General features: G+C 45.9%; 1 protein-coding gene across 2 annotated transcripts; it reads right to left on the reverse strand.

Annotated features, from left to right (window-relative positions):
• Positions 1 to 2,682: 2,682 nt before the first annotated feature.
• GPR20 (G protein-coupled receptor 20) lies at positions 2,683 to 26,396 on the reverse strand. Of its 2 annotated transcripts, XM_030232876.2 has the most exons (3): positions 26,299 to 26,392; positions 13,525 to 13,621; positions 2,683 to 4,107 (listed from the first exon to the last, which is right to left on the reverse strand). In XM_030232876.2, exons 2-3 carry the CDS (start codon positions 13,613 to 13,615, stop codon positions 3,026 to 3,028), a joined length of 1,173 nt encoding a protein of 390 aa, XP_030088736.1. In that variant the 5' UTR covers positions 13,616 to 13,621; positions 26,299 to 26,392; the 3' UTR covers positions 2,683 to 3,025. The 2 variants fall into 2 exon arrangements, with proteins under 2 accessions (XP_030088736.1, XP_018769936.1); XM_018914391.3 differs by lacking the exon at positions 13,525 to 13,621 and having other exon boundaries at positions 26,299 to 26,396.
• Positions 26,397 to 26,877: the final 481 nt, after the last annotated feature.

Consider the following 26,877-nt stretch of genomic DNA (forward strand, 5'->3'; position numbering starts at 1 on the left):
TGTGCTTTACCTTGGCAGTTTCTGCATGTATTCAGTGATGTGTGGAATCACTCACATTGTCCTTGGAAGTGTCTTTATTTTGTTGTGTCTGGCTGTTCTCAGAGAAAGGGCAGACTGGAGTAGGAACAGGACAATTCCCATCCCTGTTGGTGATTAACAAGAGGCAACCCAAGGAGATACCCTGAGCAGTGGGACGGTGCAGATCAGGGGGTGAGAGACCTTGCCCCAGTCTCCAGAAACACAGAGGGATACTTCAGCAGCAATAGGAACTTTTGGCAGGTGGAAGGTGCCCCCAAAACCATGTCATTTGGGGAAATATTTAGGAAATATAATAGAAATATGATGATAGCTGTGGTTTTGGTTCTGATTTTCAGCTTTGTGCCCTGAGCACAACTGGGTGATTTTAAATAGGACAATGGTTTAGCAAGTACCACACCCTGAGGAAAAGCAAGATGGTAAACAGTATAGATTAAATAGAAAGCTCAAAAAGTCACCAAAAATAGGTTAGTTTGTGAAAAAATGGATATCTTTCCAATTTTAAGAGACTTTGATAAGGAACCAGACTCTCTTTTGGAGCTGCTATAAAATGAAGAACTACTGAAAGCTCTGGATAAGGCAATAGACATTAAAAATAAAGTGAATTATCCAGTCTCAGGAGGCTTTTATGGAGAGTGTATAGTATACTGACAGTAAGGAGAATTCAGACCACCACAAGTGAAGTTTACAGCAGACAGACAGAGCTTTGACTGAGATGTTGTTTAGGAACTTAAAAAAATCTAAGCAAATAATCTTAGAGATTTTATACTGACCTCAAATGAACAACTGAACTGAGAAAGATGTTAAGACATTTCTGTATATGGCAAAAATACTGTTGATAGCAAGAGAATGGGAGGTGTGAATCTGTGGGTTGTTGGAACAAAGAAGCTAAAATAAGCTATGCACAGGGCCTGCACATTTTCTCCTGTTTCTCTGAGTAGCCATAGCAAAACAGTGCTGTTAACAGCTCTGTATATGTGACACACATTTTCATTACAAGCAGCTTGGGAGGCCTGGAAAGATCTGAGCATGTGTGGTGGGTTGGTAGGCTTGAGTTTTTGGGAGTTTGCAGGGAAGAGCAGATTTCTGAGGCAAAAGATTGCTTTCTCCAGGAGAGGGACTGGTGGAAAATGGTGTCAGAAATGTGAAGTGGCCAGTCTGGCTGAGAAGTCAGAGCATGATCCATGTGGGCTGATGCGTCATGTGACAGATGTTGGCTGTGAGGTGCCTGTATCAGTGATTTACTGGAATAAAGAAATAGATGAGGCAGAAAGAAGCCATTGTACAATTGGGCCCTGGGAAGTGAAACCATAGTGCCACAGTGTTGGTGACTCTCATCACCACCCCTGGAGGGAAAATCCTCTTCAAAGGAATAGAGGTTCCAGCAGAAGGGCACTGACTCAGCTGTATTGCTTGGGAAAGAGCTCACATTGCAGGTACTGGCAATTACAGACTCCACTGGAACGGGTACTGGAACACCCAGTTCCCTGTATTGCAGTGATATTGATGGTTCAAATTTTATACTCGTTGGGTTGGTCAAGGAAATAGGTTAGGTGAAACATATATGTGTTGCAAGAAGCAAACTCTTGCAAACCCTGTTGCAAGAGGCAGTTTGAGGCATTGTTTATGTTGTGTTCCTTTGGAATGGAGATGGCTGTACCACCGTCAGATCTCAGGGAAGCAGAGTACTCCAGGATGCTCTAGCTTGGACCAATGTCTGCTCTTCTTACAGATAACACCAGTGAGAGCTAGGAAAAGCTGATCACTAGACTTGATGAATTCATAATAGCCTTCCAGATGGAGTGGCCCTAGATGTGAGTGAGGAAATGTGGAGCAACATTAGCAGTTGTTGCTGTTCATGCCATAAGTTTTGCAGTTTTCCTAGGATAATTTTTTTTTTTTTTTTTGCACTTGCATTGTTTCTTTGATATAATGTCATCTAAAACATTCCCCCACCATTGGGGCTAGAATTTTGCAGCATCCTTTGCCTCTTTAGGCATTTAAGAGCCTTTAAACATGGCTCTTTAAAACATCCTAGTGAGTTCATCCTGTGCTGAATTTTAGCTTAGATGCCTGAGATGCATTATTTTTCTGTGGTTGGAAGTATTGGCTTTTGAGTGACTGAGTGGATGGACTGTTGGGGGAATTAGGACATCAAGCCCTGGTGTTACAACATGCCAGGAAGAAAAACCAAACCAGAGTAGTATAGCACCATAGTTTGGTTCTGGTTTTCATCTTGGCTGTTCCTCAGGGAGACAGAGCAGAACAGCAGAGTTTGCTGGGATTCATGTTCATTTTCACAGATTTTTGTATACTCATTTGTAATTCAGGGGATTTAGTGATCCAAATACAGGTGGGACATATCTTTAACCTCTCCACAACACAGACAATGTGTAGAAAATATATACATTGACATGTATATTTTCTTGATGCCAAGAGATTTCACTGCTTGACTTCATCTCTTCCCTGAGAAGGTTTAGACTTTTTCAGGAAGGAATGAATAGTCACTAGTGACATGTGGGCTAGAATACTTTCTTTCCCATTTTACTGGCATCTAAAATCTTTGTTGTGGATACCTCTGGAAACATCCTTCTTGTCCTTTATTCTTAAGTATATAGGCACAGAATCTTTCATTACAAACCAGAGCTATCCTGCTTTCTAAGTCATCCTAGAAGTGTTGCATTATGATGACAAACATACAAAGAAAACCACAGTAAAGAGTTTGTTGCTAGCAAAATGTCTGTATTAAAATACAAAGAAAACTTCCCTGCTGGAAACACTAATTAATGGACTCTCTTTTGTATGGTACTAACAGCCTTGTAGGTTCCATCTCCAAACAGACCCCAATGTTCTTGAGGAATAAATTCCACCACTGTCGGTCTGAACCTCAGCCTAAAACACAGAGTTCAAAAACTATGGTATTGTGCATCCTATCAATATTCCAGCATCATGGCACTGGCTTACTGCAACATGTCCCATCACATGTGGGTTATATCTGAACACTGCTCGGTGATGGCAAGCTCAGAGGGCTTCCTATTATGTTTGAGAAGGCGATGTTTGCGTTGGAACCCTTGGAGTTCTTGTTCATACCCAGGATGTCTGCATTAGTTTGCTCTGGCTCGGTTTTCCTGAAGATGTTTTTCATGGTTGACTGGAAGTTATTGGTGACAAAGCAATAGACAATGGGGTCCATGCAGCTGTTGAGGCTACTCAGAGTCACTGTCACATGGTACACGAGGAGGCTGACGTTGTGGGGCATGTCTGGGTTGATGGAGATTGCAACCTGTAGCACGTGGAAAGGAGTGAAGCAGATCATGAAGATGATGAGGACAGTGATAAGGAGCTGCACAGCCCTCATTCTCCTCTCCCGACTCTGGTGCATGAGGTTGGGCTTGGACAAGGCACACATAATCCTGGTGGTGAAGAAGATGATTATAATGAGGGGGAAGAAGTACTCGCAGACCATCAGGACCAGGATCTTGGAGAGGCAGCACTCAGCAAACCGTATTGCCATGGTCAGGATGGAGAAAGTCACCACAGTGGCAAAGATCCAAATGAAGATGCAGATCCCCTTGGCACAGGTGGGGTTCCTCCATTTACGTGAGGCTTCCACCTGCACTATTGCCAGGTAACGGTCAACGCAAATGCATGTCAAGAAGAGGATGCTGCAGTACATGTTGACAAAGTAGCCAAAGATGTGAACCAAGGAACAATTCTTGCAATCCCCTGCACTGTAGAACATGATGATCCGGACAGGCAAGGAAAAGCCCACCAGGAGATCAGTTACAATCAAGTTGATGGTGTAAATAACAGAGGTGGTTTTTGTCTTGGTACGGAAGCAGAAGACATACAGTGCCAAGCTGTTCAGCACAACACCCACCAGGAAAATGATGGCATTGACTACCATCAGGACAATCCACAGTCTATAAAAATCTGTGAACAGTTTTTTGTCTGAGTGGATGAACTTAGAGAACAAGTTGATGTTGGAGTTAGGTTGCTCGGTGGAGTTGATAGAGTCAAGGGCTGGCATTTGGGTGGAGGAGGTCGGCATGGTCACTGACTTCCAGCAATCTGGAAGAAAAGAAATGGAGGTATAGTGATAAATATGTCAGCATTCCTTAGGGCTCAGAATCTTGTCACTGAAAAACATTTTAACCAGCATGCTTGCACATCCTGAATAGTAGATCCCCATCTACCAATATGGGATTACCAATAATTGCAAGGAAAATACCTGGGCTGATAATTAATATCTTGCAGTGATTCCAGATGCATGTTTTAGGGAAGAGACACACACCCCACTTCAAGTTTCTCTTCCTTTTCCTTGTACAAAAATGATTTTAAGGCCAGAAGACATTTGCATAACCATAACCCCAGAATTTAATTCCTGAAATATCTTATCACATCATATCCCTTGCCTTGGGCAGGTGATCCCATTAGAGAATTACATGCAGCAGTGTTTTCAGGAGTGGTAAGATTTCCCTGAAATCAAGGAAAGGCTGAATTTTCTGAGAAAGCAGAAGCAGGTTGTGTGGCATCTACAGATCTGTGTTCACAGCAACAGCAGCCAGAAGATTTCAAGCTAAGGGTGTAAGCCACTGGTCCTGCCAGGGTTTGACAGTTTAATTTGCAAATCATTCCTGACTTATACACTATTTTAAACTGATTTGTATATTAAAAAGATTTAAAAAAACTCCAAATATATACAGAGACTTGGCTGGTTTCAATAAAAATAAATGGTTGAAAAATGTCTGGAATATCTCAAAGTGGCTGGGCAGGGCTTTGAGGTTAAAAAAATCAGCTTGGATCAGCAGAGAATGATGCTGAAAGAGTTGATTTATGACGGTTTGAAATTCCTGCTAATGAGCCAAATGCAGAAGGACTGGGAGACAAGGAGCTGCAAACACATTTCCCAGTGCTCACAGAACTGCTTATGGGTATATCAGTGTGGAAGTCTGGAATTGCTGAGGGAGTCTGGATGTCCAGCTCTCCCAAGCATACCCCATCCTCTGGCAGAATTTTTCCCCCTCCTCTAATCTTTTTTGCTGCTTATGGGGATCAGGAGGATGGACCAAAGGTGCTGTATCACCTGTGAGGTTCTTCAAGCTGTTGGTGGCTGTGTACAAAGTGGAGGAGGAAGCTACTTAGGACAAAAGTGAAAAGTAGGTCCTGAGGATAGTCCCTGCTGGCCAAAAGAAAATCTTCTGCAGGGACAGTACTGAGTCCAGAGAACACCACAGCAGTTCTGAGCCTGCCTCATGAGTGCCAGAGCCTTCTTCTGCTTGCTCAGCATGTCTCTCTGCATTTCCTGCATACAACACTCCTAATGTATCTCACCAGGGTTTGGCCAATAGTCAACATTTAAGATTAACAGTCCTTATGGGTGCTACAGCCTAGTTGTGATTACTCTGCTTGGTTCATTCAGCCAGGTGAGTGTGAAGCAGAACATTTGTTGAGAAAAAGGAGAGATTAGGACTGAGAATTTAGAAGACCAGGTGTGAAAATTCTTAGAGAAGTGACTTTGCCGTCATGATGGATCTTGGGTTTGTTGGCCTGGAATCTGGGGATTGCTCTAGTTTCTTCTTGCCTCTCAGTCTGTGGAACTGGTTTGAAGGAAAAAGCTAGTTTTTAATGACCTTGAGCTCAGAAGGATATTTCTAACCAAATGTCAATTTTTAAAATTTAGATAGTCACTGAAGCCCAAGGAATTGAATTGTCCATTGGAATGGCTGATGCTCAAACATAAAGCCGTCCTGTGACCCAACCTAGTGCCAGAATACACTGCAGGACTGAAATCCTGAAACCTGGGCTCAGGCCACCTGTAATGCCCCAAAGAACTACTGGGCAAAGAAGAACAATGTTAGTTTCTGTTCCCTTTTCCCTCTTGGCCATCTCCAGCAGTAACCAGACATTGGAACATCATCTGTTCTGAGAATGACCAGATTACCTCACCCTGCAGTGAGCTCAGGTGGCAGCCGAAGTAGCACACATGTTCATGGCATTTTGTCTGGGTCTGATTGAGCCTGCACATTCCTGAGGGAGGAGTCTTGTCTCTTTGCCAAGTACACTGTCAGAGAAAAACAGGAAAAACTGGCCCCAAAATAAGCTGAAGGTAGTGGAGTTGCAAAGTCTGGCACCTGAGAAAGATGCATAGGGGGGAATGATGCAGAACCCTGGCCCATTTTCTACTGATTTCCTAAAAATCTCACCATCTTCTCTGTTTGTTTGTTTCACTCTTTAATTGTGAAAACAAACTGAAATGAGCAGATGCCTGGATCTGCTCCCAGCTTTCTCTTTGCAGATGAAGAGGTGCACTGTGGAAGCCAAGGAATAAAGAAAGACTGTGATACCCCTGGAGTGCACTGTGAGCTTGTATATCTGTGTTCAGAGACATACCTGAGCAAAGGGAGAAGACAAAATTATTCATCCCATCTCTGAACTTGCACTAAACTCTATTGAATTCCACATGCATTTGTCTTCTCATTGTAATTCCATGGCACTGGCTTTTTGCTCTGATTTTGCCTCTTGTAAGTAGCTTGCCTCCTCTTGAAGATTTTTGTTCAGTCTGAGATCCCTTATCACAAACACCTGATATTCATCTTATTTTGCCTTTCTTGTCTCAATGAAATCAGCAATTCCAAATACATTCCAATGTTCCTTATCCTCACAATGCCTTTGAGGGATGTAGGACGTGTTACAGACAAATAGAAAATTAAAATAATCAGCATGTACAATGTCTTGGCTTACATAGCCACCTTTTCTACTGAATCCCATGTGCAAGGAAATAAACTCCAGATATTGTAAACTGCTGAAAAATAACAGGTAACATTGTCTTTGCCAAATTAAATATGCAAAGAAGTGCTGCATTAGAGCTTTCCCAGTCTATTGCCGCCCTAACTGAACTCAAAATCCAAACAACTACATGAAAGAAGTCCCAGCAAATTTAATTAATCCTGAAGATTTCCTCCCTGACAGTCTGTGGAAAAGCTGCCTCTTGGGCTGTGGTGGGAAAAATCTTCCTCTAATCAAATTGTTACTGATGGATGTTTGGGTGAATGGCCTCTTCCTTTCTTTGTGGGACTGCTCTCATCTCATGGCTCACAAGCAGAAAGGATGGAGAACTGGACTGGCAAAGCAACAGAATTCTTCTGAGTGTTTTTAATGAGATAGAACTGGACCAAACCCCCAGTTTACAGCTGCTGAGGATTTTTCCATTGTGGGACTCCAAGCCTGTGAGAAAGGTACATTGCCCCATTTTGCAACACAGAAAGACAGCCTGACCTTGTGTCTGAGCAAAGCTAAACAGTCCCAAAGATTTTGAATTCTTCCCCTGTCCAAGTCCAAATACTATCTCAACCAGGTCTCTTTCTCTACCATCAGACATACTCATGCAGGTGTTAAAGTGAGTCATTTCAGCTACTCATCACCATGACGTGGTGGCATATGGAAGTCAGTGAGGGGCATGGCTAAATTAATGAGAAGCTTTGCAGCCTCTGCAAACCTTTATTTTGCTGTGTTTTGCACTATTTATTACTCATGACTATGACACAAGCTCATGCAGAGCTGCAATAATCACCTTTACTTACAGTGCGAATAGATTTTGGGTTAACCCCCTTCCTAAAATCCTCAAAGATCTTGGAGCTTAGTCTACTTCATATCTTCCTGAGCTCTCAGCCCCCTAGATTTCCATGTAATCCCTGTTTCTTGGAGCTGGCAGTCTGCAAAGCCCAAGATGGGTAAACATGCATCCTTTTGAGTGCTGTCTGACCGTGCCAGTTGGCCTAGGCTGTTATATTATACCTCTCAGGCTGCATTTTGTCTGTCTGGCTGGAAAACTGTGGGTAGCATTTCCTTAAAAGTACAGCAGGAATCTGGGTAGAAATTGGATAAAGGGAGGGACAGAGAATGGAGGTTGACCTGCTTTCCCTCATTCTGATAAAAGTCCCTGCTCAGCACTGGGAGAGGGGACTTGCTCTGAAATACTTTCTCATTGTTGTGTGACACAACCAGTTCCATCATTCTTGGGCCAAATAGGAAACAGATGGTCACTGTGCTGAAAACAGGTCTTGCAGCCTCTTCCCTCACTCACTCACTACTTGGCATCACTCTTGTTAACTTAGCATGGGCAGCTCAGTGCTGTGTTTGCTCCAGGAGGAAATTCTTGGCCATCCCATATTCCACTTCACCCAGCCTTGTGCCTGGTGACAGCCTTAAGGCTCACCCTGACCTTGCTGAAATTAACGGGGTTCACTTCCTTAGCCCAGGGGACTTTTGGATCTGGCTCAGCAATTCAAGTAATAGGAAACAAAAGAAAAGGCAAGTCAGACAACTGAGTTTTGTCCTAACTTCATGCCAAAAGGATTATTTATTGGTGTGCAGAAAGGATCTCTGTGTGCAGACCCAGGGAACACCGGAGCCACACACTGGGATCAGAAAGTTGAAAAGGACGTTAACAAGCACGAGTGTAATTTAGTATAAACAGCTTCAGCTTTTCTCATCTCCCTGAACTGGAACATCTGATATGGCAACCTGTCTCCTCTATCATCCTCTCTGTTCCCTTCACCCTGTCCTGCCTGCTAGTGTTATTCTGCTGCCTGGGGTGGCAGCAGTGTGTGTTTAGCTTTTCAGCCTTCCTGTGTTTAAAGTTCCCTGGGTGATTTATCATCATATTTATAAATGAAGGGTTAAACTCACTCTCTTTCAATTTAAATTGTATTATTCTCCTTCTGGCAAGCTCTCACTCAACTCTGGATCAAACTGGCCAAATATGGTATTTTTGTGCATGTCGACCTTGCTCTATATGTGGTAGAGCTTGCTCTATGTGTCTTGTGCTCAGCCTGGGGAGGGTGGGTTTGCTGACAGGGGGAACAGAGAAAAAAAGGGAGAGAAAGAGAGTGAATCCAGCTGCTGAAAGGAAAAAACTGGTGCCCATCTGACCCCTGGGCTGTGAGAAGAGAGATACTTCTGGGGAAGACAGATTCTACTCCAAAGCAGAAATGGGGCTATTCTCAGGGCAGGTAAGATCCCATTTTTGTGGGCTCTCACTTGATTCCTGGGCACTGAGGTCTCCTTTAAACCTCTGTGTCTGAGGGTGGCTGGAACAAGTGTGTGAAACACCCACCTTCTGGGAACTTGCAGTTAGAAATTGCCAAATCCAGAGCAGAGCTGGATTATTCCTTCCCTTCCAATGCCATGGACATAAAAGGGACTTTGGAGACACAAACCAAATAGTTTTATGAGTGTCAGATTAAATGACACCTGATTTCTTGCAGTCTCATGTCTCACAGTGGCTCGCAGGGCTGGGGGAATGCTTTGCCCTGCCTGAGATGCTTATTATAACTTTTTCCCATGTGGACACTTGGCTGCCTTAATGAGCACTCACATTCCAGCTCTTCCCTTGGCTCCAACACTTGTTTGACTTTCTCCTTTCTTTGCTGCCTAATTTCCTGAAAATTGAGGTGATCTTTCCCTTCTGCCAAATTCTAGTTGAAATTAGGCAGCAGATTGAAAAACATTAGGAGGATGGAGGAAATTGGAGCTGACAACCACACAAACAGGCACTGAGAGTGATACTTGTTTCCTCTAATGTGAACCTGCAAGTCATTTGTTAACATTCTCCACTACACATCCTTTTATTCAGGTCTTATTCTCTGCAAATTCACAATTGCTTTGGCATCGAAACACAGCAAACAGGGCTGGATGGTTTCTGTGAAACAGAGTATTGCCTGCTTCTCATTGTTTTCCTGAAGAAAAATAATTTCAGATTTATGCCAAACCATGGGAGAACCAGCCTGACTGGGACAGATGACAGCTAATTGCTGGGTGTTGGCACTATTCAGCCATGGTCTGCTTGCCCATGTGTCATAAAGAGTGTGATGGCCAGGAAGTCCTACTTTGTCTGGTTGTTTGAATGGTCATGTGCTGAATTGCAACTTTTGTCTGGAATCACAGAATCACAGAATATCCTGAGTTGGAGGGGACCCACAAAGATCACAGAATCCAACTCCTGCCCCTGCACAGGACCATCCCCAAGAGTCACACCATGTGCCCAAGAGAGTTATCCAAATGCTTCTTGAGCTCTGTCAGGCTTGGTGCTGTGACCAGTTCCTTGGGGAGCCTGTTGCAGTGCCCAACCACCCTCTGGGTGAAGAACATTTTCCTAATATCCAATCTAAGCCTACCTGGACACCAGTTCAGGCCATTACCTCAGGTCCTGTCACTGGTCACCAGAGAGAGGAGATCAGTGCCTGTCCCTCCTTTCACAAAGAAATTTTAACTTCAGTGACTTCTCCCCTCATTCTCCTCCAGGCTGAACAGACCAAGTGACCTCACCTCCTCCTCATACAGCTTCCTCTCAAGGCCAAGAGAGATTAATCCCCAAAATTGACTTTTGAATCTCTAATGTTGGCCATGAAAATCAGAGTTTCCATCTGGCAAGGGGGAAAACTTGTATGTTGAGTCTCAGGCATAGGGGTAATCCTTCAAAACCTGTAAGCAATCACAGACTGAGGATGTGTGGAGGCTGATGCAGTGCTGGTTGTTGGGTTGCTGATGTGCTGTTGAGCTGTTTGCCTCCTGCCTGAGATGCCCAGTTTGCCTCTGTGTGCTCCTCCATCTCCAAGGCCCTGCTGTGGAAGGGCAATGGATATTGCTCTGTGCTGTGATCTGAGCTTCAGCCACCACACCGAGTTCAATGCTGTGTGCACACATGGGTGGATCCTGTGCTCTCCATGGGCCCAAGGCTAAAATCACATCCTTTGAAGGTGAGGCACCCACATCCCTAGCTCATTTTGTGACAAGAAATAGTTTGTGGGTGCCCAAGCAATGATTTAGTCCAGCAGGTCACCCTAGGTCATGAGGGATCACTGCCAGTTAGATGAGGGAGAGCACTGCTCTCTAAAGTGCATTCCTCTTCTCCACGGGGCAAAGTGACCCAGATGGGACTGATGCCACTTGGCTTGGACCAAATGCCAACTCTGCATCCAGGCTTGAACCTGCTGCTTAAAACCAGGTGACAGATCACAGTCCTGGACACCCCAGAGACAATATATTTAAAACTTGGAAAGGTCTGCATGGTTCTCCCTCAGCCCTTGTCCTGAGCATGCCTGAAAACACTGAAATGAAGCTCCCAGAGATACACAGAGGAGAAAATTCACATATGGGCAGATTTCTTATGAGTTTATGGCAATTTGCAGCAGCAATGCCTCAGTCTTTGAAAGAAGGAGACCTGATGTGCATGTATAAACAAAAAGAGAAGTGGGATTGTAAATACTTTTCCTCTCCAGACCTACAAATATCCACTCAGCAGTGATGGGCACCTAGAGGTCCCCCAGCATATCTCTGATGAGGTTTGCTAGTACTGGTCACCTATAAGAAAGGCAATAATAAAGGGAGTTTGCCTCTTTTTGCTTGTTTATACCACCCTATTTAGAAAAGTCCCTCCTGAAACATTTGGATATCTATGATGCCTTATCAATTCCACTGTACTTTTCATGTCCCTCTTTTCTGTGTTATCAGATTTTGGCCAGTGACAGAAATGCCAAGTGTCTTGGTGAATGCTCTATCAATCATGCTGCTAGCATTTAAAAGACCAATATCTCATACCCTGTCAGAGCTTCTACCAAGTGCCATCTGTCACAAGGGAGCTTGGAGTGACATCTCTGCAGTAGGTGCTGTGTGTTTCCAGCTCGGTTACTTTCAGAGAAATCAGAGCATGACTTCTTGAGCATCCCTCTCTGTCCCTTGTGGACCATTATACGTGAGAGGAAAACACATATTTTTGAGAGAATTTTTTTCCAAGATGATTAACATTTTTTTAAAAAAAAGTTACATCATAAACAAAACATATAGATTAGGGCTCTTATGGGTCCAGCCAGTAAAGATGGATTTGAGCCTCCCTTCTTAGGAGGTTGTAACAGTAAAAGAGAAATGCGTTTGATTTTATAGGGATTACAGTAATCCATCGAGCGTTTCCAAGGTGCCCGGGACAAAGTGCTGGAAATGTCAGTTTGGAATAACAGCTGTTGTGGCTGTGTGTAAGGAGAACTGTGCAGTAAAAATTACCATATAGGCACATGCAGGACCTTCACAGACAAGCGCAAAAACAATAACTAGCCTGTGTGCTGCTGCTTGCTTTTAAGAAGGAAATTTTTAATTGCAAATTTAGCACTCATTGAGCACTTTCTCCTCTTTCTGCCTTCAGCTGCCTGCTTGCTCTGTCCTTTGAAAAGAAGGTGAGAAGGGCAGTAAAAGAAGAACAACAGAGCAGAGTTCTACTGTTGGGGAAATACCTGGGCTCCTGCACAGCCAGGGAATACAGGACTGATGAAACAATGCTCACACCCCAGGGAGCACAGGGCACCACTGCAGGTAGGGATGCAGGGGTGATGCAGAGGGGTCAGGTGTACCAGCTCCACCACCCAGCACTCATTCCAACCTGTGCTTCTCTCTTGGCTGCAGGGAGAAACTGAGGCACAGTGACATGTGTGGTCTTGGCCTGGGGAATGCAGCGCGGTGGGAGACCCAGTTAGGGAGCAGAGATTTTTTGAGGCATCCCAGGATGGACAACCATGTCTTAACCCTTTAGGAGGTGGTTTCTATGGTTTCTTTAGCAAGGCACATATGACAGTGTTGTGCAGACCCCACAGTGCCTTCAGAGTTTCACAAATTTTGGATTCACCAGGTTAACCTTGAAAAGCTCAGTGTTGCTGATGAGTGTGCTGCTGTGAAAGCAGAGAGCATTTCTGCAGGCATCTGCTAAGGAACTTGGAAAGGATCTGCTTTCTCCTCTGCTAACCCAGCAAGTGGGTTCAGAGAGGGAAGACAGCACCTCTCCTGGAACTGAGCTTGCACCCTGCTGCATAGACAAACAGGTAAAACATCCCCACTTGCAGCTGACCCCATTCCAGGCAGTGTACCATCTCTTCCCTTGGCTTCCAAAACCTTTCTGAATGCATTTCACCAAAATTTAATTACCCATGGGATTACACATATACAAACAACATCACCCCCCTCCTCACAAGAGCTGTCACAGTACATTTCAAGGAGGGAAAGCCTGAAACTTTGCACACTTCCATTACCCTCTATCTCCTTGAAGAACAACCAAATATCCTTACACTGCCCCAAATCCCAAGAGCAAAGAAAGTCACAAGGGAGAAGCTCCTTGCAGCTAGCTCCTTCCTGCTAGCTGCTGGCACAGCCTGGCTTTTTCGGTCAGGCACTTCCCAAGGGATTTCCACACCTGCTGCATGGACAGAGCCAGAGATTTCCCGAGCTTCTCATCCACGTGTTCAGTGCAGGACCCTTCCTGCTACCATCCCTTTCAGGGCTCCCTGTTGCAATAGCCAGGACTAGGAGTCCTATATCCAGCAAATTCTTCCTGGCCCCCCACTGTATCCCATCCCAGGACCCCCTCTTTTTCTCTGACCACTATCCCAAAGCATTCCCTGCAATGGTCCCTGCAGTGTATTCCTGCATGAAGGACTGACTTACCTCTGGCCTGATCTCCCTTCGATGTTAGAGGAGCTGCTGGTAAGAAAATTTCCTTGTGGACCTGAGTGCTATCAGCCCAGGAAAGAGACATCTGTTCCTACAAGCAGAACAACTGGAGTGACTACAGAATATGAAGAAATGCCTAATCTCTCTCTTGCGTTCTCTCCCTCTCTTCCCCCTCCCCACCCCCCTTCTAAATATAGCCTTGCAACTAATGGGAAAAAATATACACTACCAAAAAAAAAAATATTTCCACTTGTCTGTAGTGTTCAGAATTTCTCCCCAAACATCTGGCTTCTTGCCCTAAATCTCTCTGAAATTTATGAAGTGCTGTAAATGCTGAAGAGGGCTCCAGCCGTACTCACGGTGCTAATGCCTGAACATCTCTAGTAAACTAAAACTGCCCCCAGGTCAATTTCCTTGTGTCTCTGTGGGAACAAAATCTCTTTGCTGGGAACTTGCCAGCTCAAGGCCACTGCAATGCCACCACCATGTGTGACATGAGGAAAATACCCCTCTGTTTTCTTCCTGATGTGAACTGGGATTAGAGAGAAGCATCCCTGGCAGCTGCCCGAAGGTGCTGAACCAAATGTCACAAAGCCTGTGATGTGCTTTGAACCAACCCAGCTGTCCAGACCCTGAGAAAACCCCTGGCACAGAGAACCAAAGGGTGACCCTGCACACTTTGGTAGTGCTGCTGCAGTCATTTGGGAGAGGAGATATAGAGTTCTGTCCAGGGCTGAAATGGCTGAGCATGGGTGGCAATAGAGAGTCTGAGGTCCACCAAGGAGCCCTCCAACATGTTCCTCCATCCTCATACAACCCTTCCCTGCTGGTGGTAGAGTCATTGTGGGTGTCAGGTGTCTCTCAGAGTGGGGATTTAAGTATCTCTACACCCTTGGCTACATGAGAAGAGACTGACATTGTACAAAGCAGAATGAATTATCCCATTTTTTAGATGTGTTCAAATCTAGAGCAGCTTTTAAGACATCTCTGATAGTTGATGCACTAAGGACTCAAAATCCCTCAAGTTCCATCTCAAGTTTCACTTCTTGCTCTAAACTGGTACCAAAACCTAATCTTTTCTTGAGATTTGCACAGATGTTCTCCCCAGGAGCTTTTCAGTAGCTTTAGAGATTTCTTCTGGGAGAAAAGGCAGAAAAAAAGCACAAGCTTACATCAAGATTGGTTGTTTAGAAATACAGAGAGGATGGATGCTGAATTTTAGTATCAGCCCTGGCCTGCATCACACTTTAGATAAAGACAACACTGGTGCCAATGCAATAAACATGCAGGATATGGCCTGTCACAACACGACAGGATCAACTGAGAGGCATTGAATTCCAGGTCAAGAGGCCAAATCCATAAATAGAGGAGAGGTAAACTCCACACATGCGTGTCTCACTGGAGCACAAACAGTAGCTGTGGTTATTAGAGAAGGTTGACCTCATTTTCTGGAATTACTTTTTCACCCTTGGATCTTTCCCAGGAAGACTGAGCTGATCCTTTTTGTCTGGTTATTTTATTGATTTTCTATTTTGAGTTTCTGCACACTGAGGAGCAGACTGTTCCCCCAGTTTCAGGAACATCCTCCTTGGCTTTATGAGCCCCCTGATCCAGGCATTCCACAACTGACCTCTAGCTCAGGCATATGCCTGAACTTTCATTTGTTTCTCACTTCCATATGCTTGGAAAGCAAGTGTGATTGGAAGGTCTTCATGAGCCCTGTCTGGGTGATCATCTTGCCTTCAGTTCCCTCCATCCTGGAAGTTCAACAAGGGTAAAAACAAAGAGAAGAAACCAACCCATGGTCTAATGTTGGGCAGGGTGCGTGAACTTGGACCCCATCAAGGCAGCAGGACAGGTTTCCCAGAGAAGCTGTGCCTGCCCCATCACTGGAAGACTTCAAGGGCAGGCTGGATGGGACTTGGCGCAACCTGGTGTAGTGGCAAGTGTCTCTGCCATGGCAGGGGGTTGGAACTAGATGTCTTTAATGTCTCTACCAACCCAAACCATTCTAGAATTCTATGATTCTGTCATTCTCAATGCCTATGGTGGCAAATGCTGAAGTTTTCCCCAGCCTGTCAACAAAACTTTTATATTTGGGAATGACTCTCTGAAGTTACAAATGTGAGACTGTAAGAAAGGGATGACTTTTCTCCAGGATGAGCTATTGGTACCTGCACTCTGTCCACCTTCTCTGGGAATGTCTGGTTCTTCCTTTGTGAGGACTGGTTTGGTTTTATGCTTCCACGTGATACATGAGAGCTGCGTTCCCATCCCTGTGCATGGGATAATCAGTGCCCTACACTCCCCCACTATCCCAGCCTCTCCCTCCTTGCTGGATTTAGAGCTAGGCTCTGAGTGGCAACAGCTGCAAAGTTTCAAGTTGTGCCTGAGATAGTGCAGAACATGCCATATTGGGAAGCAGATGCTGCTATTAAGGTGGAGAAGGCACATCCGGGCTCAGGGCCATGCTTTGTCCCAGACCCGGTTCCCACACTCAGCTTCAGGAGGAGTTGCAACCATAGCTGATAAATGAAGAGCTTCTATCATCTCTTGATTTTCAGTCATTTATCACCCTCCCAGAGGGAGCGAGAAAGGCAGGAAAAAAACAAAAAGTAAGGCTTTAGTAAGTGGAAAATTTTCAAGCTTGTTCACTGAATATACAGCAGTATTAAACATTGGAGTGAGAGATTGTAGGTGGAAGAAGGTATTGGCTCAGTCAAAATCAGCATGTAGAAGGACTAATAATGATGTCAGGGAAGGATGCTACTAGCCCATGGTAATTCCTAGCAATCCCTTAACCTTGCCATATGGAATAGGGCTCTGGTTAAAATCTTCTGTGTCACAGTGCAGAAAAGCAGGAGGCCAGACAGCTCTGGAGGGAGGTGGAGAGAAAGCTGATACCAAATATCCCTCTGGGAAGGTGTGTCCTGTTTTTGTCAGGAGAAGGGTGTACTCTTCCAGTCCTATTTAAAAAGGGAATTAAGCATCCACTGATCCCCTGCTGTGGGAGAAAAAATGAGATTGGGCACTGCATGGGCTCAGGGCATATGGCCAGATCCGCTTTCAAGGTGTTTCTGTTGACCAGCTCTGCAGGGACCCAAATCCAATGTCCAAACATGCCTGTGTTTTTTTAGGAAGCTGAATTTATGTTCTGTTATACTGAACAGATCCTCACAAATGAATTATTTTCTTCAGCACTGAGGGAGAATTCTTACCCCAGAAGGTGTTGGACATAGACATAACAGTTCAGAAAACTGAGGAGCCTTTACCCATGATCATGACTATGAGCAGGTCACCAAAGAGTGGGATCCTCACTGCATGGAAGGCACCGAAGAGTAGGATCTTCATTGTCCTTACTGGAAAACCTCTTTTTAGCATCAGGCTTGATGGAGAGGCAATGATGTGAGCTTGCCAGGGAGTAACCTTTTGCCATGGCAGATAAAGTCAATGGCATTGAGGAGAGTTTACATTAATTTTAACCCTTCCAACTACTCCTCCTTCTGGTAAATCTACCCTAGAATATCCTCAGGTCTTAAAAAGTGCTGGAAAACATTCATGTATGTGTCTATGATATGCACTGCCCAGGAGCCCTAAAATCTTGATTGTTGGGATGCTGTGAATCAGAACTGACCCAGAGAACCATGTAGGTTCTCACAGGTGGACCAGATGTGGATAAATTTCTGCACTGGACCACATTCCAGGAGTCACCTTTGATTTAGGGGGAAATATGTGGGCAACAGAGCTCTCCCCAAATATGTAGGAACTTTCCACCTAGGTCAGGTGTTCTTCAGCCCCACCACACTTCCTTATCATAAAGAAGTGACACACTCTTTATGTGTGGGAACACACTCCTCTTTGGTGGCTCCTGAGCTGGTACTTTATGGAAGTAATATCATGGCAAATGGGCAGACCCTGAAAGCAGATCCAGGGTTTTTCTGGTGCTTTTGGTAGAATCCAAGGGAAGTCCAGTTGAAAGAACTTTGAAGATTGAGGCTGGCATCTGTCTCCAGCCTGGTTTTAAGCTTGTAGCCCTTGCTTATTTGGAGCCAAAGAGAGCAATGTGGCTTCATCTGCTGGGCTGTTGAGAGGTCATTCTTTGCTGTTCTTTTGGTGATCCAGGTGTGTCATGCTGGGACATCTAGAAGATCCAGGGACTGCTTTGGGATCTGAGTCCTGAGACATTCAAGCTGATTATGCCTAAGGTGCAGCTGGAAGGACTGGAGGAAAAGATCAGAGCTCTCTCTCTTAATTCTTAGACAGAACCTGTTTCAAGGGATGACCTTTGTCCCTTTGCCTGCAATGCTGGGATAGAAACACCAAATATACAAAAAAATGTGAACTACTTATCCCTGGAGAAGGAGGGCTTGGATTGCTCTCCCAGCGATATTCAATACTCCCAAGGCTTTTTACCTGACTGTCAGCATGGGCAACAGAGGCTATGGAGAGCCACAAAAGATGGTCCAGCTGGCTCTCTTGATGGCATCTCAGCAGGGTCTAGAGGCAGCTGTACCTTTCTGACATCAGCAGCTCTGCAGGACACAGTCTGTGTCCTCTGCCAACTGCTCAGGATCACAGGCACTTCCCAGCACTTTCTGGACTGTCACTTGCTGTCCTCAGAGGACTGCAAGGGCTGGAGGCCACCATAATTTTGTATCCCTTTCTCTGAACAAGCTCTCCATCTGTGTGTTTGTGCAAGGAGGGAGATCAGATTCTCACCACATGAGGCCTCTGCTGGGATCCAGATGTGATTCATCTGCTTGATGAGGGACAGGGAAAGACAAGTGGTGCCCTAAAATGATGGCCATGGCTCCTGTTGGGTGAGTCAGGCACGGGGGAGGAGGAGTGTTGGAGCCAGTTTCCTGCCTGCCTGCTGCATATTTGGGAATTTGCTTTGCTGACCACTGGCTGCCCCTCCATTTTTCTCCCAAGGCTGTGGCATTTTTGCTGATGGACCTGTTGAGCTGAAAGAAAAATGAAGATGTCTGCAGTGCACAAAGAGCTGCTCCACTGGGCAGCCCTGAGGTCTTTCCTGAGTGATTTGGAGCATGTTGGTCCTGCCTATCTCTGGTTCTTGCACGACGAGGGATGTGAAGTCCCTTACCTGTTATAAATGCACCCTGTGAGGGTGAGCCAGGACCCCTCTCTCCATCCCAGTCTGCCCAGTTTACCACAGGTCTCACAACTGTGAGAGTTCTGACAAGTTTCCTCAGTTCAAGGCACCAGAAAAGTGAGCCACCAGGACTCTCTGACCACCCAACAGAGCATATCATGTCTCAGCTGCCCCTACTGATCCAAACCTCTTTGGGATCCTTTGCTGGGTCCTGCTGTGATCTTTCTGGCCCCCCAGTCCAGGTCTGGCCAGTGACCTCTTGTTTTTTTTTTTTCATTTTTTTGCTATTTTTTTTCAAAGATTCAGAAGCTAATTGCCAAGAACTCAATGTCCAGTGTCATAACCTCACTGCAGAACTCTCCCCATTCCCAGCAAAGTATTTCCTGTTGGTTTCGTTTGTCACTGGGCACACAGGGACACTAGTTCTTGAAGGGGAAAGCTACACGGGCTTTGGGCTTTGGCATTACTTGGGCACCATGCCCTAGGAGGTCAGTTCTGGGTGGAGTGGCTCTTGCCCAGCTCTGGTTTGAAGGCTGCAGAGCAGGAATTGGCAGGATTGTTGGTCCGGGAAGGTTGAAGAGCCCCCAGAGAGCTCTCAGCACTCTGCTCCTGTGTTTATGGCAGTGGGAAGTGCAGTGTGGCAGGGCTGAGCTGGAAAACCTTGAACTCAAGATGTGCTGTGCCCTGCAAGGATGCAGAGGCCAGAGGAACATTTGAAAAGCCATGGAAAGGAGTTGTGGGGAATTTAAGGACCCAGTCTGGTATCTCCACCTGCTCTGATTTAGCAGTGACCACAAATTTGTGAAGGGGCAGCAGGAGGCTCCCAGGGCCATCTGTTCAACTTTTGGGGTTTTTGCTATATTAGTAACCTAGCTCAAGAGGAAGGACACCTGCAACTTGGAAAATCTGGTACTTGGACCCACAAATCTAAAAAAAGGCTTTAGAGAAAGACATCCTCTCTCTGCTCACTCTCAGCAAACATGTTAATCCTCCTCTCCCATTCCCTTTGTTTGCCTGGTTTGGAGAGATTTGGAAGGGCTCAGGGCAGAGCTGTCTTTTGTTAGATGTGCACAGAGCTCAGCAATGCTCTGATCTGGAACAGGGCATCATAAATCTGGGGGATTATCATAGGAAATGCCACAGTGATGAAAAGCCCTGTAGGAATGGGAAGAAAAGAAAGGGCCCCATTTGGGAAGAAAAAAAATCCCAACAACCACCCTGCTGCTTGCTTACCAGTGATTCCTAAAACTGCTGCCTCTGGAAGAAGCTAGTTCATTTGCTGATTTTTCCCCCCTTTTGTTTTGGAGTGGTTGTGTTCCTTTGTGTTCTCAGCTGCTTAGAATTACAGATCCTGTCCTTGAAGCAAGTTCTGTGTGAGTGGCCTCGCTAGGGACAAAAAATCCCCATTTTCTGGGGAGGTGCCTCAGTTTCCTTAGGGTTGAAACCATCCCTCTAAGCACAATCTGCAGAAGTGATCTGGGAAATATTCAGGAAGGAAAGGAGGGAATCACATATGTGATTTACTGGAAACCGCAATGCCAAAATAATCAATTTTCTCCTAAAAACAAATGGAACAGAGTGCTGAGCAGCAGAATCCAGCTGGTACTATTTGTGGTGATGGTGATATGTTTGTGTATGGCATCATGGACCCTTTTGTCTACCACCTGGAGCAGAGAAAACCTGCTGAGACCTGAGTCACGTGGAAACATGATTGTTCAGAAATCCGAGGGGACATTTTCTCTGTCTGGGATGTGATTACAGACAGCATCAGTTGTCCCTGCTGGTGAGGTCTTGAACTCAGTGAGATGTGGTCAGTGGATGGCATGATGGAGGGAAGACCAAAGCCCAGTTTGTGCTTAAGGTCTCAAAGCAAATTTTTTATCAGGAACAAAAGCTCCACCTGTCACTGCTGAATCATTCCTTTCCATACCTTCATCTTGGTACTGATAGCTTCAGTCTTTGTTATGTTTGGAGTACTGCAAGGTTTGATTTGCCTTTCATGTCACCTGGAGGGATTATTTTCTACAAAACACTACTACATGTAATAAATACTGTTAAATTGACTAATGAAAGGGGATGTGTTTCTGACTTGGAAAACATCCAAACCAAACCAGCTGGAATGACCTGAGGACCAGCAAACGTGACCCATGAGGGCAGACCAGCAGAATTGGGCTTGTTTAATCTACAGAAAAGACAACAGAAGGCAAACCTGATAAGTGCTGTGAAGATGTCTGGAGATGTGCCAGGCAGATTCCCTGGGAATGGTGCAAGGTGGGTTTGTCTTGCATGGTTTAGTTCATTAACACCAGTCTGGACCAGACGACCAGCCCAGTTTGTGATGGTTTCAGTGCAGAGACTTCCTTTGGGTAAGAGGAATCCTACTGCTTGTGTCTCCTAGGGCAGGGATGTGCAGTCAGCATCCCTGTCCTCTGTAACTCAGAGCTAGAGCCACAGCAGCAGCCAGAGGTTCCCCCATGGTGCCGGAGCCACAGGTTAATCCCATGGCTGTAACACAACCTAGGATGGCATCTTCTTCTGGGCAAATTCTGCTGGCTTGTTTAAAGCAAAAATCCAGCCTGCTGTGATTGCTAAACTGGGCTCTGCTTCTTTGGGTGTCTTTCCATTTTCCAAGAAAAATAAACTGCAGGCTCTGTATTTTTAGATATGCCATCTGATCATAGTTAGTCATATATCAGTCCCAGCAATACTGTCCCCACAATACTGTGAGTCAAGATGCTGGGCTCCATTGCTGAGCTCCCTTGGGCAAGAACCAGTGGCTTGAGCCATCCTGGGTGTATTAATAAATCAGAGTGTTTAAAATAATCTTACACTTCCTTAGGTAAGCTGCTCACAAAGAATAATACACTTGGGAATTATTAATGTCAGCATCTTAGGAGCTCTGATTCTCTGGGGGAACTTGATACTGTTGTGAGTGGGAGAAGAACAGCCCTTCTGTATGCCTAGATTAGATCTGTATGAGACAGATCTAATCTAGGCAGGGGACAGAGGCAGCACGACTCCTCTTCCTTTCTCTCTCCTGCCAGTGACTCCGATTCCTGACGTCTGCCCCTTGCTATTTCAGTCCTGGGTATCCTCTGAGGTGGCTGCTGGTCAGAGTGAGGTTTATAGTGGCCCCTTCAAAATGCATCTGATCAACCTGCCTTGCACAATAGTGCACAAATGTGGACTAACTAGTGTATTTTAAGCCTCTTGCTCATTTTCCTCAGCCTCCACAAGTCTATGTCTCTAACACCACTTCAGCCTGCAGACAATTTTCTGTGTGTTTGATCAAAGCAGTGGGAAGCCTCAAAGCTGGTGTGTGAAAAATGCCTGGTTCCTGAAAGTGTATTTGTTGTGCTACTTTATCACTCTAACGAGAATCAATTTATCCACATAATTGGTAGCTGGAGACAGCATAACACAGCTTGGCAGCCTGGATTTTTCTCAGAGATGTATTGCTTGGCATTTTCAACCCAGGCAAAAGGAGCCAGCCTGGCTGCCGGGGAACTGCAGCTCTGTGAGTGCCAAGCAGGTGAAACCCAGCATGACAACTCAGCTTTCTCTCTCTGTCCTGCCAGAAAAAGACTTTGGGGATAAAGATGAAATTGCACCTGGCTGAATGTCTCACTTAAGGTCTCTTCCAACCTGAGCTGCTCTATAATTCTATACTTTTTGAACAAGGAGTTACTGATAGGACAAGGGGGAATGATTTTAAACTTGGATAGATTTAGATTAGATATGAGCAAGAAATTATTCACTGTGAAGGTGAGGAGAGTCTGGACTGGGTCACCCAGAGAAGCTGTGGCTGCCCCATCCGTGGAATTGTTTAAGGCCAGGTTGGACTGAGCTTGGAGCAACCTGGTCAAGTGGGAGGTGTCCCTGCCATGGCAGTGGAGTTGGAAGTAAGGTCCAACCTTTAAGGTCCTTTCCAACCCGGATTATTCTGTGTTTCTGTGATTCTGATATGCTTAATAATGCATTAGCCTTTCTATTGAGATGGATAATGACCAGTTAGACTGTGCTGGGTACAGGAAACTTTGCCTGCTTACTTTGCTCTGCTCAGGATCAGCTGCTGGAACATGGCCAGACCATCAAGAGGGTGATCACACATCCCACTGAGAGGAGAGGCTGGTTGCACACTGATGGCTCTGTGTGGTGGACGTGTGTGACCTCCAGTAGTCTCCTGTCCTCTGCACTTGAGTGCTAGAAACCTCCTTCATGTCATGCAAGAAGCTGGTTTTCCAGCTGAGGCTGTCTCAGTGCCCTCCCCTGCTGTGCCCAGGTACCCACTTTACTGCATCCTTCTGAGTTCACCGCTCTGAGAGGACCCTGCTGGGTTACAAATGCCAGTGCTGGTCTCTGTGTGGGTCAGTGTGCTCAGAGCTCAGTGCTGTTTCTCCTTGCTAATGCTTACCTGCAGCAAACAACCTACTCTGATGTGTAGGTCTTTACAGTTGTTGGTAGCTCTGAATGAAACAAAATTTTGGCAAATCTCCACAGGCATCCCTGCCCTCATCTATGAGGCTAAGGACTATTTGTGATAGACTCAGTATGGGGCAGCTCCCCAAACTGACCCAAATTCATCTCCCTAGGTGTCCCATAGACAGGGTGACAAATTCAGTACATTCAAGGATGGGAAGTTGTCTGCTGGACCAGCACACAGGAAGCCATTCCCTACATTTTCAGCCTTAGAGGCATTTCCCAGAGCCTCATATTTTGGCAGGTATTTGTAGATAAGGTGGCTGGAGCCATGGAGAAGAAGGGACATTTGAGAGTAAATCTCTTCTGCGTCAATGTGGAAGCCATCCTTTCTGTTGGGTGGTAATGACTGTAGTGGTGCTTTTCAGGCTGTGATAGATGAGATGTACATCTTTTATAGATTATGTGTAAGAGGTAATAAAGAATTCAGTTTTTCTGTGTCTACACTAATGGTGTATTGATCCCAGTAAATATCATGCTGAGACTGAACAGCAGCATCTCTGGTTAGTGTCATCCTGATGGGTGACATAATTTCTTTGGTTGTCACAGCCAGCTCAGCCTAATCCCATCTGACCCCCACAGCTTTACTGATCCTTCACTCTGGCTCTGGGCTTCACTTTTCTATTCCCCTGATTCATCCTTCACCTCAGCACAACTACTTCTGTCTCTGGACTTTGTCATGCTTGGCTGGACTCTGCTGTGCCTCTCTGGGATTTACTGGATGGGAAGTGTTTCCCTGCTAAGCCATCAGTAGGATTTGCTCAGCTATTTGTGATCTGCAAAAGTGTACAGCTAACAGCAACGAATTAAAATGCAAGGATGAAAAATAGATGAGAGGCAAAAGAGAGAGCAGGAAGGGTCCTTAGAGTATTTACAGATGAGTTGGCTAAGAAGTGGCAGACATTCCTCAGAAGGGGCTGTAGATTTTACCATAGATGTCATGGGATATTCACTTACATGTACCTTTAGGTAATTAGAAGTCTCACCTCCTCCTAAACCTGGTGACCGGACAGTTATATAAACCTGCTAGAACAGCCCAGGGTGGAAAGAGAAATCACAGAATCATCGAACCACAGCATGGCTTGGGCTGCAAGAAACTTTAGAGATCATCTAGTTTGAAGCCCCCTGACACGGCAGGGACATCTTCCACTAGACCAGGTTGTTCAAAGCTCCATCCAACCTGGACTTGATGTCCAAAAAATGTGAACTTTGAATTTTACTCCAATGGGGAATTTTTGTCTCTCATTTTAAAAAGGGCTCAGGGATTTGGATCCCTGATTTTGGGCATCACTGTCCTTAATGGGTGAGGTTTCTCTGAACATGATAACACCTGCCTGCTGAACATCCCCCTTTACTTGTCTCCAGCTCCTTAAAATGTGGACTGCCAAAATCCTGCAGCCCTTCTGACAACTTGGAGTGCAGGATTTGGTCTGAAAGGGGATATAGGGCCAGGACAGCCTGCATCCCTGTGAGAACCACGTCATCCCAAGGGCATGATGCACTTGAGGGGGAGCAGAGCTGTGGTGGTGCTGTACGTGCGCCTGGTGGGATTTATTGCTGTGTTCAGCAGCCTCCTCCGTTCCGCTAGCTCTGCCTCGGAGAGAACGTGCTGTGAGAGATGTTTCATGTGCAAATCCTTCCTTGGCCTTTGCCTACTGCTTCAAAACTGGGGAAGAAAGACTTTTAGGGTGCTTTTGGCACCTTTAGGCTCTGCAGGGAGGGAAGAAATGGCTCCATGGCTGTGTTATATCTCAGTGCACTGGGGACATGGGGGAGGAGGCTTGAGCAGGGTGAAGGAAAATGCTCTGAAATAGATTAATAAAGTAGCTGCTCAATTGCACTGCTAAGTTTCCATGTGCCCTTGTAAGAAAGGATGGAGGAAAGATGGGGATTTTCCTTCTAACTGTGGGTTGGCAGAGATATCTGTGCACAAAGGAGATGGAAAATGTCTTGGTAAAGAGGTTTCTGCCAAAGGGAGGCTTCTGCCCTCACTTTTGCTGGCAGATGCTACAACAGGAGGATGGTGGGCATTTCTGCCTCCCTTTTCCATGGCTGCCCAGCTTTCCCCTGCTCAGGGAGAGATTTACAGAATGAGCAGAGATGCAGCATTGCATTTAATTGTGGATGACAGAGGTTTTCGCCCTGGTGGTTTGAAACGGGGACTGTCACGCGCAAGTAATAGGGATTAAACTTGTATGTCCACTGTTTTATTTCTGAATGGAGGAGTTTTAGCTTTGCAGAAGGAGCTGTCATTTCAGGAAAAGGGCTGGCTTTTTGCTGAAGAAGAGCAATTGGCCCTGGCATGTGAGAAATGTTAGAGGAAAAGGCGCCTCCTGTCACCAAAACACAGCTGAAATGATTCCGAAGAGCCACGTTGCCAATTCATCACACTGCCACTGAGTGCGGGTTGTGTAAACACTGGGAGATGCTCTCTCTGTGCTGTACTGTGGCCAGACATGTCCCAGTTGGCAGAGACTTGCCAACAGACCTAGTGAGGCCATTCATGCCTTTCAGCCATCCCAGCTCTGGCCCAGCCACTTCCCCCACCCACACAGCAATCAAAATAAAGACACTTCCATATCATTTCCCAGGGGAAAGTTTTCTGCTTCCTAACCTTAAACTATAAAGTTCATTTTGAGCCTTCTCAGATCACTTTTTCGTGGTCTGAGTCTAAAAATCCTGTGTCTAACTCTGCATCTCTATATAGAGACACTTGTGGGATCCACAGGTGTTTGTGCAGCTGGACTTGACACAAGTAATCTGTATATGGAAGTTTACCAGAAATACTCAAGTTTTCATGCAGAATCCCTCACAGGGCTCTTTACCATCCAGACAGATAATTCAGTTTATAGAAAACCCAACATTTACCTCCGTGATGCTCTTTTCCTTTGCACCAGCTCTGAACTCCCCAACCCTCCTCTATCTCTCCAGCACCTGGTGAGGAACACTCTCTTTCCTCTCCAGTTCTATTCCTACCCACGTGGAGCCATCTCGCATCCAAACCCTCGTACTCCGCTCCCGACCCAGCTTGCAAGAACTCCCATCTCCATCTGGATGCCTCCAAATTCTCAGCCCAGCCGGGATCAGAACACGCTGCCTTCCCAAGCTGCAGCCGGTGAATGTCCCTCCCTCTCCCCCTCTCTCCCAGCCCGAATCACGCCTCAGGCAGGACTCACCCTGCCGGAATGAGAAAGCTCAGCTGCCGAGCCCGGAGCCCGCTGCAGATTGCTGGAGAGAGTGGCCGTGGGCTCGTTCCCCGGCGCGGCGCGGGGATGATACAGGAACCAGACCTCCTTGGTTTACTTTTACGTTGACGTCAGTGTCTTTTGGAGCCTCCACGGCTCGTTTTGGTAAAAAGGATGTCTTCAGGGGAGAGGGGAGGGGTCGGGAAGGGAGAAGACTGAGGATGAGCTGGAAATGAACTTTTGTGATGTGAGCAGGCAGCGGTGGGAGGTTTTAGGGGCTCATGCTGAAAGAGGAGGTGCTTGTGGAGACCAGGTAATCCTGGGTGTAGCTCATCACCTGGAGGTGGGTACACTGGAGACCTGACCCTCACACAGAAATCATAGAAATCTTAGAGTGCCTTGGGTTGGAAGGAACCTTGAAGATCATTTAGTTTTAATCCCCTACCCATGGGCAGGGGCGCCTTCCACAAGACCAGGTTGCTCAGAGTCCCATCCAATCTGGTCTTGAACACTTCCAGGCATGGGGCATCCACAGCCTCTCTGGGCAGCCTGGTCCAGTACCTCACCACC

Source organism: Serinus canaria, chromosome 2, assembly GCF_022539315.1.
Source record: "Serinus canaria isolate serCan28SL12 chromosome 2, serCan2020, whole genome shotgun sequence".
NCBI classification, from domain to species: domain Eukaryota; kingdom Metazoa; phylum Chordata; class Aves; order Passeriformes; family Fringillidae; genus Serinus; species Serinus canaria.